Source organism: Dermacentor silvarum, unplaced genomic scaffold, assembly GCF_013339745.2.
Source record: "Dermacentor silvarum isolate Dsil-2018 unplaced genomic scaffold, BIME_Dsil_1.4 Seq245, whole genome shotgun sequence".
In the NCBI taxonomy this organism is placed as follows: domain Eukaryota; kingdom Metazoa; phylum Arthropoda; class Arachnida; order Ixodida; family Ixodidae; genus Dermacentor; species Dermacentor silvarum.
This window is the reverse complement of record NW_023605921.1, coordinates 9,560-28,472: the sequence shown is the minus strand read 5'-3', so window position 1 is coordinate 28,472 and position 18,913 is coordinate 9,560. Positions and strand designations below refer to the sequence as shown.

The 18,913-nt window shown below is 43.7% G+C and overlaps 1 protein-coding gene across 1 annotated transcript in view; it reads right to left on the bottom strand.

Moving 5' to 3' along the window:
• The window catches only part of LOC119434801 (endothelin-converting enzyme-like 1), a gene marked incomplete at its 3' end in the record, with an annotated part of 28,692 nt that extends 10,783 nt beyond the window's left edge, over positions 1 to 17,909 (bottom strand). The window contains exons 1-5 of the mRNA XM_037701860.1: positions 17,758 to 17,909; positions 11,818 to 11,962; positions 9,555 to 9,863; positions 9,307 to 9,444; positions 6,974 to 7,153 (exon numbers count right to left, since the gene is read on the bottom strand). Of these exons, the coding sequence (XP_037557788.1) occupies positions 6,974 to 7,153; positions 9,307 to 9,444; positions 9,555 to 9,863; positions 11,818 to 11,962; positions 17,758 to 17,909 (924 nt within the window). The remainder of the gene's footprint in view (positions 1 to 6,973; positions 7,154 to 9,306; positions 9,445 to 9,554; positions 9,864 to 11,817; positions 11,963 to 17,757) is intronic.
• Between the last annotated feature and the right edge of the window lie 1,004 nt (positions 17,910 to 18,913).

The following is an 18,913-nucleotide window of genomic DNA, read 5'->3' as shown; positions in this document are numbered from 1 at the left end:
TACAGCCGCCAGTCGTATTGTCTTTTCTTTTCCCTTTGCCTCTACTCGTATTCACGCTGCCCCTCGGGAGTCTTAATTATGCGTTGCCTACCCATAACGGCGCTGCAACAATAATGAAATCAGTTACTAGGCCGTTTCTTTCATATATGACAGGCTAGTAACGTCATTCCCCACTTCGCAAGCTGCCGTCGCCGCTAAGTGCTTCGCATTGTTATCAGTAGCGCCTTATCATCAATGATGTGGTTTGGATGCTTCTTTTGTTCTTGTTTATTGAAACGAATGTTGTGCTGTATGTTGGATGAGTGGTTATAAGACTGCATTCACTTTTCGCTTCAATCGCCGAAGGTGTTCGTGTAATCGATGAAGGTGTTTTTTTCCACAAGAACCACGCCGAGAAACATCCCGACCAACTAGAGGCTAACAGCTTCGCTGTAAAAGCACAAAGGACTCCATTTTTTAACGCTTAAATGTATATTTCACCCGTGCATAGTGGTATATCTGCAAGCATTCATCTTTTCTTGACATCAGCTTTATATTGAGGCAATATAGTTATATATGCCGGAAACGATGTTTAACTGCTCCATTAAAAAAAGCACAAAAAGCATCTAACAAGCAGTAAATTAATCGGTATTTAGTTCTAAGCATGCTTCGCTTAATCAATTCGCAAGTGTTTTGTTCGTAAGCACACTTCACCTTTGGCCGGCCGCCTTCATTACTTTTATGTCCGGCATCATGAGTGGCTGGCACAAGCTTTTATGGACAGTTATTTGGCTGCGAATTTTTTCGTGTGTGAATACGGTCGAAGGTTTCTGCGCAACGGGATCATGGTTCCACAAAAGTCAGAGAATTTGAATAGCGCTCCCTGACAGAATATTCATAAGTAAATGGTACACTGGCATGTAGCCCTTGTGCCAGAAAAACATCTTTGCCAAAAAATTCACCCAATTTATAAGGCAGTAAGCACCGCACTTATGTAGACGGGGGAACATACTCATAAGAAGGAGTTCTAAGCATAATAGAGCATACTAGTGCTGCAGCTAGAACTTTTAGTGTTTACGTGCCACAATGCCGGATTCCCTTATTAGGAAGACTTGACTGGAAACGGGCCACGAAGACCAGCAAGATGAAAAATGGTATCAGCACAACATGAACACTCACACCATTAGAGCATGTGGAAGCCGCAGAAATAAGACAAAATCACAGCGTTCTTGTTCTTGTTTCCAATAAATGACTCATCCACACTACGGGGGATTGGATAAGAAGCTAGGGGTTTTTTAACATCATTGCGAAAAGAAAACTCACAATCTTAGAGCATGGGTGAGAGAAAGCTAAATTTGTTACAAAACAAAATACAGGCTCATTTAAAGCGAAGGTGAGTTTGCATACTTTCCCGACTTTCGCGTGCCTGCCTCGCTGTAGGATAGGTCACTATCTCGGCGGATCTATTTGTGGATATATATGCAAAGGTTATATGAAATTACCTGCGAAGTTTGTATAACCCTTGTATACTTGCATACACACGACTGTTCTGCATAACAACAGAATAATGTCATACATAAGAGCTGGACACATGTGAACGCACAGGCACACCCATCCGGTAATGGAATGATGAATTATATAAAGGATTTTCTGCCAAGTCCTTAGTAAATTTTTAAAAATCACCTGTGGCAGATTAGTCAAATTCTAGGACATTAGCTGGTCAACTCGATGAGGCGTACGTTACTTGCACGAGAAATCGAAATGCATAATAATTTTAAAATTACTTATTTAGATTTTAACATATCACGTGCCTTACGGCACATATTGCAATTTCAAATTCCAGCTGGGGAGTTCGCAAGTCGCATCCACTTGAAACAAATTGTCAGGATGACGCCAGTCGCGAGATAATAATTCCCCAAATTGTCGAAGAAATATAATGGCAGTCCAGTTATGTTTATACTTCACTTCATACAACGGCGTTTTGTTCCAAAAAGTTAGTGGAACGACCGTACATTTTTATCGCAGGTTTCTTGACACACATCTCGGAAATGGTGTCGTCCACACAATTCTTTTCATTTGGATATGCCTTGGATTTTCACTGGCTACTATCTGTAAATTAAAACATGTGCTGTAAGAAAATTAGTTTAAAACTTTATTAGGGCATTTTTGTTAATTAATGATGATGCATTTCGATTTCTCAAGCAAGTAATGTCCGCCACTTCGAGTAGACTTAACTAATGGGCTGGAATGGGCCTATCTGCCCAAGGCAATTTTTGAACATTTCCTAAAGTCTTCGCAGGAACACCCGGTATACCGCCGTCTTTGATTTGCCTTCATTTTCATTGATTGAGCCGCTCAATGTGCGACACTCTCTGCGTGCTCGTTCTTGACCAATTCTCTGGAATGGGCATGTTCCGCCGCGGCACAAGAGGAGCAGAATTGCTAATTGTGGCTTCATGCTTGTCATACCTTTGTGTACATACACATGTCACAACCTAACAACTACTCTTGCGTTTCATTCACTCAACAAGCATGCGACATCGTCTCCGTTTCCGTGCTTGTGACATCACTGCGTATACGTCTCACACTGTGCAGCCGCCGGATTGGGAGCTTGCATTTCGGCGTAGCTTGAGAACGATGCAACTTTGAACGAGAATAAAATTGTCACATTTGTAACTGATACACATAAACATTCCACAAGTTTACACGTTGCATAGTATAAAGTCAACATAATTGTGCGCATCGCCGTTATCTATAAAGCGAAGGTTTTCGTTCTCGGCAAAAGAAATTTGAAGAATTCAAACATAGTAGGCAGGTCTCCTAGCATTCTTCACTTTGGTTTCAGAACACGGGAACGCGCCTTTTTGTGTAATATGGCACAAACTTGGGTTTTCATGCCAGATTCCAGATGGATCTAGGCGTGCTTCCACAGTTTAAAATGATATCTCCTGGGTTTGTCGACTTTTATTGATTGTTTGCTCTAATTTGCTGCATTCTTCTTCGTCTAGTATTATTTATTCCGTCTTTCTGTGAATCCTTTCTGATTATTGCTTCCCATTTTCCTATGCTGATTTCATTCGCATCTCCTCTACCGTGATTAACTTTGTGCTTCCAGTACATTCGGGCGCAAGGCCTCGTCCACCTCGTTGTGCACATGGATCAATGGACTGTTTCTAAGCACGGCATCCATATCAGTTGCCACACTGTGCCTTTGTGTCCTTGCAGCAGTACACTTCCTATTACCAACCCTGATAACAAATTTTGTGCTTCGTATTATTCTTCGGCAGAGGCCTCCCCACGAAGTTGTAGGCTGGTCGAACGACGTACTTGCATTTCTTTTTCTGATGTAATTGGATTGCCGTGTGCGAGACTTGCAGTTCCTTCGGCATACAAGTGGTGCCATTGAAGGCCTTTTTGAACGCCCTGGTGAATGTTCTACCTTAAGCCTCGGCATGCTGTAAATGTTACGAGTGCCTACAAGAATAATTGTTTCGTCTCGTTCACAAATTGGGCATGTGCTGCTGATGTCATGACACATACAAATATAGCGACACAATGTTTCGTAGTACCTTTTACTCCGCATTGATTACTTAGAATGGGTGTCGCTAGTTGACCCAGTCAGCAGGGACTGAAAAAGGAAGGCCTCCGGCGAATCGTTTCCACCCGTTTATATAGCCATAAACGGTCTTCTTCAGCAGCTCTATTGATTACCTTATCCTATACTTGGTTGAAACCTGCATTAATGTGACTGCCACATTTTTATGCAACGTGAGTTGATGAATATGGCATGCCAGCAGTTCTGTACAAGTGCTCGACTATGAGAGCACAATAGGACGTCCTTCATTATCTGTCAATATTCTCTGAAGGAGGTAAACCTTGCGTCCAGTCCTAGACTAGAGAGAAATTTCTCTCTTCGTAATATCAGCTTTCATATCGATGTGTGGAATGCCAAATAATGGGAGGTACTGTGTGTCTTCCGTGCATGAAAGGCCATGCACCTTTATATGGTTCGATCAGCTGCACGCTTACCATTCACTGTAGCTAAGATTAATCCACCATGACTTTTATGAATAAGAGAAACGCCGCCAAAAATGTAGTTTCCATTTCGTAAAGCGCCTCGCCATCTTCTGGTGAGTTGGCTTCTAGTATTAGGTCGCTGGTTTAGATGTAATTTTTCATCATCTTTATTAGCATCGGAAATGTATCTTTCAACTTGATGAAATGTTGTAACAGTGTTTATGCGGGGAAGAAAGCCGTCGTAGCATCGTCAAATATTATAACCGATGTTTCTATCCCTACCATGTGGAATCCTGTAGCAGCACGGAAACTGCAATATTTCTATGTCTGTCCGTGTATTGAAGTCTCTAGAAACCGTTTACTTGATAACAAGCTTGGTTCAATTTGTTGCAATGGTTAGGTGCGAAGATAAGTCTTTTATAGCTGCTGAAAACGCACACAATTGCCATTTCGTGATCTATAGACCTTTTGGTATTTCACATCCTTGCGGCGCATTCTGTCGGTGTGCTGAGTTCTTCGACTACATCTACTGGTCCACTGTTTAAATAGCCACTGTCATAAAGTGCGCTATGTTGTCGTCCTTCCGTAGCCGTGGAGGGAGTCATTGCAATCTCGTTATAGTCACACACTGGCTTTCGTCAACATCATCGTTAGGTTTCTTTAAACGTCTGACGGACTACCTTCTGTCTTGAAATTTCAAGCCTGCCTTGAAGCATTAAATCACTTTCTTTTGTTTTCGCCTTCTTTTTTCATGACACGTGTCGCCTAATGCTTCAGTATTTTCTATTGTTTTTATTTTCCTCGGTGTATGAGCAGAGTCTACGGAAATGTTCGGCTATAATAGAGAACAGTTTTACATCAACTTATCGAATATGGTTCCTCTTTACTTCTTGGACACCACCTCTCATTACTCCCCAATACTGACGTATTTATTGAATACTCTGATTTACATGGATGTTGCGTACTACGTGAAGCGTCTGCCACCTTGAGAAACTGAAACAGGTCCGCCAAAAACTTATTTCGGTAAATTATATTGCACGCTCGGAGGCTTGCCAGTTTTTTGGTTAGTTCTGTGGTTCCATGTGCAAGAAAATTATTTTTGGTCAGGAACGAAAACTCAGAAATGCGAACACTCTTTTAACCTGGCACTGCAGGGGAAGTTCCTAAGGCTGCTGCCGCACGAAGCCTAAGCCTGATATTGAGCGCATCAAGACTACGAATGTAATAGCGACGTGACAAGGGGACCGATTACATTTGAACAATCATGCGAACGCAAAGAAATACCGAACTCATATATATATATATATATATATATATATATATATATATATATAAATTTCTTAGCAAATCCTTCAGTAACAGTTTCTGCGCTTTAAGGGGTGCGAATTTTGAGCCAAAAACACACGAGGCGATCATCTTGAGATACAGATGGCTGACAAATTTGCATGGCTTGCTGATTACTTCTAATGTGGTTGAAGAGAAAATACTCGTGTGTTCAGTAACGTAAGTCACAGTAGGCGCGCTGCGCTCTTAGACGGCGTAGCTATGTATTTGGCGGCCATGCGCTGCCGTGGATGAAACATTGGTGCACAGTTGGCGCGCTATAATATAAATGTATTTTAATCTGTGTATAATCAATTGCTACCACTAGACCATCACGACTGGTTCAAAAGTTTTCGGGCTACCTTCACGTCGCCTAGCTGTAATGCGACGTCACGAATACCACAAGAACTCCTCCAACTAGTATGACGTGTACACACGGATGGTGCCGTGATTAGGCCTTACAAAATAAATACACAAAAGTTTTCAAGTTCTGCGTCTTTTTCGCCATCAACCTCCACTATAGGTCAACACTTTTTCTGGCTGTGCCCATTCGGCTAGTCTGTCACGCGATGTCACAAAAACGACGAAAACTCACCTGCACTAAATATCCAGTAAAGTTGCGATATTAGGCCGAATAAAACACATTTGTTTTTTTAATAGCCGGAGACTGCCCCACTCCGAAATGACTAAATGATGGCTACCCACCAATCGCTCTGGCTTCTCGGAGCTGCTAGGCAGAATGTATTTCTCTGTGTACAGCAGACTTTTGGTGTGAAAGTATAACGTTGTAGAGTCATTTCGGCACGTATACAATTTCACTGTGCCAGCTTTTCCTCGCTGAGAACACATTTTAGTGTAATTTTTCCCGTTCTCTTGCACGCCACCGCCATTTTTGACCAGCCACCGCCGCCTAAGCAAAGCAAAGGTTGCCAACCGTAGATGCCAGCACCGCCCTCATTATCCGGTTATCTACTTTCACTGTGCCAGCTCGGACCCAACAAAATCCTCTCCGTTTATGCGTGTTCTTCACCTCTTGTTAACCGATAACATAACGAAAACCCTGCCAAGTAGGCAAGACTATTTGCTTTCAAAGTGAGCAAAAGGGACCCCTTATAGACAAGGAAAGTGTTTCGTTGAATTGATAAAACAACGCTGGGGGTCACTGCCTGATGATAGCGTCGGCGGTTACGTACACCTGACGTCTCGAGATTCGGATAAAATAAGAATGCAATTGTTTTAAGATATATGGCCCCTGCTATATTTAGAAATAACGAGTTCTGCGCTTTCGCAGCAAACACGCACGCTCATTATTGTTGACGTATGGTCACGCGCAGAACCACGGCCATAATTAAACATCACGAACGTCGAAGCATAGCATCATTTGATTTCTTGTGCCGGCATCGCTGAAGCTCTTACAATCCGTTAAAGAAGAAAATTGAGCGAACACACAATGAAGCCTGGAAAGCATACGTAACTGTTTTCTTAATCGAAATGCAGAATTGGGGGGTGGGACAAGGAAAACGTAAGTGAGACTTAAATGGCTACCGGGTGGTTTCATATTAGTTGGTTCTAGTGATTGTTCGTGATTATAGAGACCGTGGACTAGCTTCTGCATAGAAAGCGGAGTGACAGCATAGTGGAAAATTAGGCTTACCTGCATCACTCTCCTATTATTGAGAAACCATGTGGCATGGAAGGTGATGGAAAAGATGACTTGGACTCCCAAGTCTAGGCTGCAGCGAATTATCATGTCCACTGTGTCGACAGACCTCAACTTTGTCTCGTTGTTCAGGTCCAGGTTCAAGGAAAGCATCCACGCCACAAGGTCTTCGGTCTGCAATGTGTTCATACACCCGCCATTAAAGGTAATATCTTTTGTAGAGTACGCAGAGATAGTAACATATAATCACTCCCTGTACAGCCAACATCAGTTCTATAGTAAATGAAAATACATATTTGTAAATTTGCAATACCTCCTCAGGCCTGAGCGATTGGTTGTCGCGATTGGTTGTCAAGTCCGTCGAAATTACTGACATCAGGCAGTCAGTCTTCGCAAGGAAACTTCCTCTCACGCTGTTCTCAGCCATATTTCACTCGAGAAGAAAGCACATCGGGGGTTGAATTATGCGAACAAGACTTCTTGGTTCATGGCTTCGTTGCTTGACTCGTTGTTAGCCCGAATGCCGCTAGCAGCCACAGTTTGCCGACTTGTCTCTGGACCGTGCGCTCGCTTTGTCCTCGTTGCATTACCTGCAGAAGCGTTGTTGTCGTTGCACCAAATGTTTTCGCCTGGTGACTTCGGCGCCTTCTGTAGTAGTTCTTTGCGACGTGGAGGTGGCTGGACAGGGCTCTGGTGATCTCTCTTCTGATTTTCTCCTCTGCAGTGGCGGTGTTTCCTGTCATTTTGAACAATGCGTGCCATTCCTCCTGGAATTCTTCAGCGGATGATCACGCACGTGTATCCTCAGCCGTTCACAAAACACGAAAGCGATCGCCTCTCCCTACACAAGCTCAGTAATGAGCCAAAGCACACCTTTACGGCACAGTTCCAACTACAAACTAAGAAGACGCTTGATGGCCAACGCATATTGTATTCTCTGCTGCGTAGACGCTGGCAGTGCACCGGGAGATAATGTGTAGCATCCACTGCTTCCTGTGTGTTGATGGCACAGAAATCTGCGAGTCCTACGTGAACCTTACTCCCGTAGATATGCTCATTGGGCTTCTGCGCATTTAATCATTGGGTATGGCAACTGTCCCTCTTGATTTACTGCTGCCCGTCCACTGCAGCAATTCACGGCTACTGTATGCGTATATAGATATGCGTTCAAGAAATTACTCTGTCCAGAGGTAATCAATTTTTTTGTGTCTAATCAGTTTCTAAGTATCGCTGGAAATGTCATACGGGATTGTATCACGCGCATAGACAATAAACGCCTTGGTCGTACCACTGTTTCTTCGAAATTAGGACAAAAAATGCCGGTACGCAAGTGCCTACAGGCAAAAGTTTACACAACTCATTTATCGATAGAAATTTTCGGAAACATAGTACAGTTGCACCAAACTTAGTTTCCCGTTGGCATTGCGGTGCTTTTTCTACACATGGTTTGTTTTATGAACATAATGCGAATTGTTCTACTTTGAGTGCTTCGATATACTGTTAGGCAAATATAGATTTTACGAGAGAGTCATTAAGGTATCCTTTGTGAAGCTAATAGCTCCAAAAATGATACCTTAATGGCTAGAGGTCTGTTAGAAAAGTATCCGACCTTTGGCCGAAGAAAAAAAAAACTGGCATAACTGGAGCGTTCGAAACCTAATAACCCTCAAAGTAGTCTCCTTGGGGCTGCACACATTTCTCCCAGCGGTGCTGCCATTGTTGGAAGCATTCCGAGAAGACCTCTTTCGGAATGGAGTTTAGCTCAGCTGTCGTTGCAGCCATAATGTGCTCTCTTGTCTGAAATCGCGCTCCTTTCAATGACCTCTTGATTTTGGGAAACAGTCAGAAGTCGCAGGAGGCCATATCAGGAGAGTAAGGAGCCTGTTGAACTACAGGAGTCTGGTTTTTCGCCAGAAAAGTCTGAATCAAGTGCGAGGAATGTGCAGGAGCATTGTCGTGATGGATGCGTCAATTTCGAAGTAGCGAAACAAGTTCTTCAGTTTGCTATAGGGTTTGCATCACTAATCTTCAGAATTAAGTAGATGCTTGATCTTCAGGCATTTTGAAAAGTGTCCATGCTTATAGGTGTACTCAGTAAAGGAAAATCTATAGGTATGTATATTTTCTGAGCAACTCGGAGGTCTACTTAATGAGTACCACAATTATTATTTCAATGTGACGAATAAAACTTGATGTCAGTGCTTTTAGCAAGAATCCTAAGCTAGGCAAAATGGTTTCAATAACCATTTCTTGGGAAACAATAAAATCTTGGGAAACAATAAAATTTTCAGAGATTTACCTTGTCTTGCTCATAGTTTTGTACATACCTCGCTGCGACGCGTCTCGGACATTGAAATGCACGTCTGGAACAGTCCAGCTACTTTCTGCCACGATGTCTGACCAGTGGCTGGGACTTTGGTATCGTAGGCGTGTGACACGGTAGTCGTCAAGATGGTGCGCGCAGCCTGAAATAGAAGAACGGACGATGAGAAGAAATTCCTGGGTTTGGTAGTCATTCCTTGCATTTTGTAGGCTGCTCTAAATGAGAGAGTCACTGCAGGTTCTGGTTACGTACGTCAGCAAACTCGTTGTATTGTGTGAAGGTGCCACACACGTAGCGGTAGAAATCTTGGCACGGGTCGACGCTCGAGTCCAGCTTTGATCGGAGCCACTGCGCGCCGAAGTGGCAGTCGATGGCAGTGCACACCGGGTCTTTGACGCCGTCGTCCGGTGGCGGAAGAGCAGCGGTCGTCGAATGCTGCTGGGAGAGGGCGCTAGGTTTGGGTCGATGATGTCGGGTTTGACTGCTTTGGACAAACGTGGAGCGCCGTATTGGCGACGAAACCTCTTCAACATGCAGGGAGCCTCTTGTTTCCTCCTTGGGCTGGTGAATAGAGGGAAAGGAATGGCACCTTTAAGCATCAGGGCCGGTATTTTGTAGCGATGCCTTATGCTTTATTCTATACTAGTCTTATCATGCACCACTCAAGGCCGGCTGATTCCTGCTGACAACGTGATCGGACCATCGCTCTGACCACTGACCAAGCGCGAAAAGCGCGAAAAGGCATTAGGCATCGGATAGGCATCGCTACAAAATACCGGCCCAGCTGATGTGGCACCAAGTTATAAAAAAAATCTTAGCTTAATAATTACGTTTAGAGCTGTCTTCGGGCAGTTACATATAGCAGGCAATAATTACGTGACTGCCGAGCACGCTTAGCCTCTCGCGGCTTGAGTTATGAACGGAACAATTACCAATCGACATATTTTGGCTGTTCCATTGGAGGTTATAGTTTGAAACTAAGAATAACTTCATTTAACGTTACGCTATTTTCGGCTTAAGCAGCGTGAACGTCGGAAGGAGTTTCTTGGTTGTGTTTAAATGACAAGAGTGTTTAAATGAGACAAAAGAAAGGGGAAAAACAGATGCAGATTCGAAGTACACATTGGTGCTATATGATGCGACGCTTTCATGAATAGGTAATTTGATAACCATACAACTGTTCATCTGCTCTACAACATTATGCAGCTTATCGATAACGTGCCTGCTCGACAAGCCGGCAATATGTGGAGAACCCCACGAAGGGACCCAGGTGGCTGCGGTTCTGAAGGCCTTTAGGATCGGTCCACTCTGCTTTGAAGTCTCCTACCTCGGCCCACTTTAATATTATACTATCTTCAGAATAGGCCCACTTTAGCGAGAAAATATCCGAACAAATGTGCCAAGTTCATTGTCAAAGGTGACTGTATACTCGTGCATTTAGTGGGTCGACGTTGTCAAGCTCGACCCAGGTGCGGTGAAGCAAATACATTAAGTTCTGTTGTTCCCTCCGCGAAACCACAAAAATTATTTGGTGGTACCTTTTACTCGGTACTTGCTCTGGTTTTTGCAGTGGCTGATCGCACGCCATGTACCAAATATATTATTTAGCGTCCGCATTTCGACCTAGGCAGAGCACCCCCCCCCCCTCCCATTACACAGCTAGCATGTGTAAAACGTTTCTCACTGATAGGGGCGCTGACAAAGCTAAATTCCCACTTTTTTCCGGAACAACCGGGCAACTAACAGTGCAAAGTGTTGGATTGAATGTTTCGGAGCATAATATGCTATTTTAATGCATGCGTCAGCAAGCACAGAACAGCTAATAGCTATCTTTTTTACGAGTATAAGGGCAAAACATATGCGCAAACGCGAATGTTTTCTTAAAATGAATAAATAACACATTTTTTTTCGCGTAAAGCTGCTCTGCTCTTGCGCAAATTTGGCAACAGTATCGCATTTTGTGGAACGGATGCTTTATTATAATCCTTGGCATTGTTACTTCATGGAATTACTTGTAAAGAAAAACTGCAAAATTGACTTTGTATCTGCACCTCGGTATAAGGTAAGTTCATGCTATATAGCCGCTTCGTCCCCTTTGACGACTGCATTCCAACCAGGTTCTTCGATTTTTGTTTACCCTTATTCCCAAGGTGTTGCAATGCCCTCACTGAGAGACCGAAAGAAAGGCAAATTTGTACTTTTTTATTCACGAACAGCAATTAAGAGTGGGAGCCGTTACACTACTCGATCTGGACCCTCAATTGCGATCTGTATGAAAATGTTGAGCAACAACGGGGCAGCAGTTCGCGTGATTTTTTGTGTGGTTTAAGGTTAAAATGCAGAGCCCTGTATAAGGAGAGAAAATATGTAACTATAAAACATTTGGAGGGACATTAGGATCATGGGTTATAATAGCTGTACAGTAAAGAATTATATGCGTTAAGCCTAACAAAGTTCCAGTTCTATTTTAGCGCGGTTATATTGCCCCGTGTTGTCTTAGCCAACTTCCCGTCACGACTGTCTTCATGATTGTCTTCTGGACAACTTCCGTCACCACTGGGAAGTTTTGGTAAGGGTTCAGCTTGGCTTTGTAAAGGAATGCGTCTCCGATCGCAGACGCATTCCAGTATCTCAAATCAATAGCATTTATTCTGTTCAACCTGCTTTACAAGGTGCATACATGCAAAATGTCAGAGGGTGTAAAAGAAGGCGTCGCTAGGGATCATATCGCAAGACGTGCTCGACACAAGAAGCAGAGGTGACTTGCAGTCGGCGGTTAAGCATGGCAGCGATACGACCTCAATAGGGTGCCTCCATGGAAGCGCCGCCTCCAACCGTTTAGTGTGGTGACAACCTTTGACAAGGCCAGTGCCGTACGACCGCCATATTGTGTCACAGATGTCGCAGCTGTCGTACAAGTGCGCGCGTTAGTCAGTGCGACGCTGCCGTGCAGCATGGTGTTTGTACCTTCCAAGGTGCCGCGGACGTCCATGCTAAGTTGAGTTTTCGGAGACATGAAATGAAATGAAAGGTGCGCGTCAGCCTTAAAGCTAAAAGCACTCCATCATGGTCGTTTGCTGGGCACCTTTCTTGCACCATTATAGCCGAAACACGCCACCTATGTTTTATATTTCCCCACCAGTGGGAACGGAGGAAAAAGTTGTCAAGAACGTCATTCATGTAAGCCAGAATGTCTTACAGGTATGTCTTCATTTAAAACGGTGTTCAAGAATGTTTCTGAAGCGCTAGGCGTTTGCTGTCTAAGTCATTTATATAGGGTGATGAAAAGGCTGCTTAAACCTAAATGACATTTCCAACAATCGTGTGGACTTGGCATACAAAGGTCAGGTAAACGTTTTTAGGAGTGTTTTCTTACGTTCCGGCTTAGCATTTACTTGCGCTGATTATACCAGCCCGTTGTAACGAGGAGGATGGATATCGCAATAAAACCACTATAGGTTTTGAATTCTATTGGTTGGCATGTTTGTCGGAAGCGTATAATTTAAGCTTTGTTTTGTCAATGCCCTCAAGTTATGGGCATGTTTCTTCAGAATTCAGGCAAGTCAACGTATTGGTACTTACATCTCAGGTATTTTCAGGCTGTCGCGATTTATTTCAAAGAAATGTATGCCTGTCAAAAACGGGATCTATCGGTGGTCACCGAAGATTTTGAATTCCGTAGTAAGGATAGTAGCTTTATCGGCTGTACAAACTTGTAAACATAGGCATACTAACTAAAGGTAACAAGCACGGTGTCACGCGCGCCCAGCAAACATGAACACCGCGCACTCGATGACCGGGGCAAGTCGCTGGCAAAACGCTGGAGTGAGGAAGTGCGGCAGCAGCCGCGAGCGAATTGACCATCGTGCTGCGTCTCGCATCAACGCGAACTAAGCCGCGAAAACAGCGCACGGAGGACTGTGTCCCCGGCGGGCGCACGCGGCCGTCCAGACCGCCCGCAATAGGGTGCCCCCCCCCCCCTCCGGATGTGTTGCACGAGACGCAAGACACCGCACTGCCTTCCCGCTTGCCTGCCGTGCTTGCGCGAGGTTAAGCCGAGATCGCCGGCTCACCCTCGTACGCTTTCACTCGCACATAGAGAATACGGCGCGCGGCGATGATTTTATCGCCCTTCGACTTTATACAGAACCTCACGGCGACGTGGTGGCAGCAGTGCGCCTGCAGTGTCCACATAATCTCTGACAAAATTATACCATGTTCATTGTGCGACAAAAGAAAATACAATGTTGTTATGAAAAATAACATGGTTGTATCGATTCTTTGCGCACATCAACGCTCTTTTGTACACATAAAATGTTGAAGGCACGCCAAATATTTTGTTTAAAACTACTAAATATTTTGTTTAAGACTACTAAAGGAGGTACATAAATATGAGCTGTGCATGCGCAAAGGGAATTCCACATCCCACAAGCGCCATCCCACAAGAAGAGATTTACGATTGCCAAAAACGAGGACCAATAATGGAACTAAACGACGCAATACCAGGCAATACGATTAGTCATCCAATTGGAGTATAGCTAAGATGTTGACATTAGTCCACAGACTTTTAAAAATGAAGCTGAATAATTGTTCTTGGAAATACAAATAATTTATCATGAGTAAAGAATATTGCGCAAAACATGAGTTTTGGTTGTTGTTTTTCTTGCTCCTACTTAAGAGATCTACGAAAGGTGTCAGTCATTAGGTGTTTTTATAAGTGCGAAATATCACTTGGTTATCGCTCATGTTGCTCTATGATTCGTCAAATGTTTTTTGTGTAAGACATGTGTATTTGTTGCGAACCACAGCTACAGAACCCTTTGTCAGGCTTATGAAACGTCTTTTGCTTTGGTCCTTTTTTCTTGGGTATGTATGTTTTGATTATGCACAACGTATGCAAGAATGAAATAATAATAATAATAATAGTGATAATAATCATATACTTGTACTATTACTACTACTACTAGTAGTACGTTTTTTAGTAGTTGGTCGTACATGGTGCTCTACATCTGACTTTATATAAAAATTTATATTTTTGGCTTTTACTGGCGAAACCTTGATCAGATTATGAGGCACGCTTTAGTAAAGAACTCTGAAATAATATAGAACGATAATTGTGACTCTCGTGACAATAACGCACTGCCACTCTTGAGCTGTGCGTAAGCACGCAATATGTGCTGTTACGGTCAACATGGAGAGATTAGCCAGTGAAATAATGAAAGCTTGTCTCCTATTTTTTGCTTATACCTGTACTATAAACCACATTCCGTATTTATAGTACTGCTAGCAAGCTTATGTTACGCAGTCGAAGTGCAGTGTTCTAGTTTGTACATGTGCAAGATGAAATGTGAAAGTTGGTTTTGTAAATAAGTATTCAATGGCGGGCATATATACTATCCAAGCAGCCGCCAAGTCCATAAATACAGCACAGCAAATATTTTCTTTTTTCAGGTGTCCTTTAAATGATTTCTGACGGTCAGAAAGACCTCTTACAGAGCAGCAGAATGCCGCATCAAGTCAGTAAATATCCTCTCTTTCACCTTCACTAAGTATTAGGAAGGCCACCAGTTACGGATGGCAAGCGTGAACGCTTAGCGTGAAAGCGCACCACGCCTAAAACAAACGTGCAAAAAATTGCCTTCACTCACACTTCTTAAGCGTTACGCATCCCGCGAGTCATGCTGAGGAAGCGTGATTTTTCAGCGTGAAAGCACATCACGCTTAGAACCAGCGTGCAAAAAATCGTCGACACTCACACATGCTAAGCTTGAACAATTTTTGAGTGTACAGCCTCCCGCATTTTTAACTATATCGCGCGAGAACACTCTAATATGGTCGTGCGTCGTCCTGAAGGGAACATCCCATTAGACGACTCTTGCACAGGAGAGTGCTTAGTGCACCTGAGAGTACCTCTGCAGGTCTCGCTGATTATCCCCGCTTTAAGGCGCTAAAACGATGCATGATGGGCGCTCGCGCAGCTATAATTAAAAATGCGGGAGGCTGTACATTACCTAGATATAATTTTATGGTCAGTATGCACTGGATGGAATAGGTTCCGTGAGACTTTTTGAAGTCTCACGGGAGACTTAAAAAAAAAAAACTCTAAAACCTGAAGTATACAACATATGCCTAAAGTTTGTTCTTTAAACACACTTGCGATAAGCGAACGTGCGCCAAAAAAGCTTCTTTATCTGCTTGTCTCAAAATTATTTAAGTCGTTGCTCCACTGTAAACGTTCCAATTCCATTTTTTAAGTAAGATGTATATATTGCAGCGCATGTACGTAGGCGTACAAACTGCACAAATAACAAATGTTGTGTGGGCAGTGAGCGCAGAATTTAAATTACTGTGGTCTGTCATCGAGTGCCTTCTTGCGACACAGTATGGCGGCGCCACCGGACTTCACACAAGAGTGCACAAAGAGCGAGGTATCGAGGCGCCTTACATTTCGGCAAACAGAAGTGCCGAGGAAAGGCAGCTTGCACGGGACGTGACGCGGAAGCGACGTTAGTTCAGCCCTGTAGGCGTGGCTATCGGCTGCGACTAATCCGAAGTGTTGCGAACCTGCAATCTCACGAATCGTATGACGGTCAAATGACACAGCAGGAACCTCACTAGAAGCGTGTTCTCCTGTATTCGGGCGTAAAAAATTGGTCTAGATAAGTTGTTGAATCCATACCCTTTAGTTTTAGAGTTCTATGTCAAAACCACTCCACCACGAAACTAGTGAAGTGAATATTTTGCACGAGCAAAGGTGTTGCATAGGTTCCACACCATTGTACCCTAATTGCTCGTGCACATTGCGACATTCGCCGTTACACCGGGCCCTAATTTCCTTCCGCCGAAAGGCACCGTCCTTCAATATTGAAACACATCACACCCACTTGTGGGTGTGATGTGCCAGCTCTCGAAATACCACACACACATGAAAAGAAAAGAGTGTATATATTTTGCTACTGGCGCAATCTGGCGAGCCGAAAAGTCGCGCTTTTTCGTCATGTGTTATTTCGCCTTGCTGTCTCATGAGAGCTTCGCTCTCCGTATCGCACAGGGCGTAAGAGATGCATATTTTTTTGCGTTAGTGCTTCAATAGCCTACTTATTCTTGGCGTGGGTCTTGTATTATAGAACCGCATAGCTTATCACAGCTTATATTAGCATCTCCGCTGTCATGGCCCTCATCACAACCTTTCGACATGACGGTGAGATGGCTAACTGGAATGCGATCAGCGCCATTTGCAGAATGTCTCGAATGATGACTTAATTTGTTGTTGGTGGTCCGATTGGTGCGCAAAGAAGGATTCGGGCGGCCGCGGCTGCCGAAACTGGCCCTGTCGACGCTGACTCAGTTATTGCTTCCTTGCTTTTTGTATGACCGCATGCTTTGCTACAGAAGTTCGAGGGCAAGCAGTTTTGCCACATTAGTGATTTTGGGCGTTAGATAAAGCGACTTTCATGTCTGATTAGCGAAAAAATTTGTATTTAGCGACAGGCGTGAGAGAAGAATTAGCGATATTTTCGGGACCTCGATGTTGGAAAATATGCTTCAAAATAGTCTTCTAAGTGCGCCTTGTTATTCAAATGTACATATCAGCGGCCAAAATTGGCTGTATGTCGCGTAGTTTCTGTGACCATGATGAAGCCACGGTTTCCTTCAGTTGATTGGCAGTGATTTCTAGAAACGCATTTACAAATCCAATTAGGATAGCTTTTAATGCTCTGGGTTTGGAAGTTTCACTTGAAATCATTAGTGCGGAGATCCTTCAGGTGGACCAAGGGGTAGGAGCGCAGCATTTAACCTGCATAAAGTTCTTGGAATTGTCATCGTCGTGGATAATATGCGACCTTGTTCATCTTGTAGAATTTTGTTATGCTTTCGGGAGCACTGAAAACTAGAAAGATTCCAGAAATAATGTAGACCAATTGCCCTGAGAAGATCGTAGCATCACACTGCTTGTGTTCTATTGAATCGTGCTGCATTTAAACGCGGAATGTCAGCAGTCGTCGTCCGTTGCTTTCGTAGAATAATATTGAAGTAAAAGGCCGCTACACACTGATGGTAAAAATACTGTCTATTGCTCATTCACAATAACCTGAGACGAACGTGAGACGTTGTGGTAAATTATTTGAGCCAGGTTACCCTATATTACAGTGTTCCAAAAGCGTCTGCGTTACCTAAAATTTACTCGAAAGTTTTAGCGACAATATTTGTGAATTTTCTGCATGATTGCGCGGAAAGTTCACATTTCTATGTAAAATTAGCAACAGGTTTAAAAAAACTGTGGCAACACTGAGGGTAAGCGCCACTGATTCAATGAACGTTACGTAAAGTGATGTGATTATTGTCTGCGCTCACGGAGGACTAGCTCCTAAAATTTCGTACAAAACAGCGCTATACATAATGTTTAGTCCAGCCGATGCACTTACCGCATTGGTGTCGTCATGTGAAATCTCACTGGACAGCAGGAATATCGCCAGGAGAATGCAGCAGGCAGATCACTGGCAGCGAGCCGAACAAGCCGAACAGCGCCAGCCTGATCCAGCCAGGATCGCTCTTGTTGGTCCACTCTCCTGTGATCTCGTCGGCAAGGCTAGACCTCTTGCTCATCGTGTAATGCCTTAACTCCTGGATTATCCCCATTCAGAACAGTTAATGTATATTTTCTCTGAAATAGATATCTAGAAACATGATGTTCAAGCCCTTTAACAACAACACACTGGATGCAACTGGAAAGGCAATGACTTTCGTGCATGCGCTGGTCATTTAGGCACGCAACCACCGGCGCTATAATAAAGCGAGTAGCCGTTCTTCTTGTTCTTCGACGCATTTTTACTGGTAGGTGGCAATCATATTTCACCACCGCCATCAAGGCTTTGAGGCAACTAGTTAGTGATCTGGCGCAACTGAGCTGCGTGGGACACTTGTCACTGAATACAAGCTATTATAGTATTTGAGACGCACGTGCTGTTTCGCGAGACGTTTGGGCGGTGTGAAAGTTTGCATTCCCGGGTGGAGCGGCAAGGGAAGGACAACTCTATTTTGCTCTCTCCTCCTTCTCCCCATGTTGCTGCAGCGGGAGGGGGCTCCGACGGCGGGAGAGGTGGATGACGGTTGGCTTCCGTGGCAGCGCGAGCTTCGGTCATGACAAAACACACAAGTCAATTGATACATTCATATACTACAGCAACCGATGTACTAGTTAACGGCTCTATTTTCGACAAAATAACACAATGAACACAACAGGCGCGTCCTAAATATGACACTGGAACAAATATGCATCTTTAAGAAAATCATTTCTATAATTAAGCTAATAACTGTATACAACTATTTTGCTATCTGATTGCATTGAAAATCTTCATCGATGGCTTCGGCTTCAATAAAACTTTACGTTTTGTGCGCCTACAATTGATTAAGACTTCCTAAAGGGACAACAGACAGACCTAACATCCCACACAAATACACGTGCAAACGATTCCGTCGACTTTGCATTTTCTGTTTTTCCGGTAAATTGAAACCTCATCACTTGACCACACGGGAATGCATGGTACTGAAGTGCAAACTACGAAGACCGAATTGCTACGCATTTTAATGCTGAACGTAAGCGGACGTTT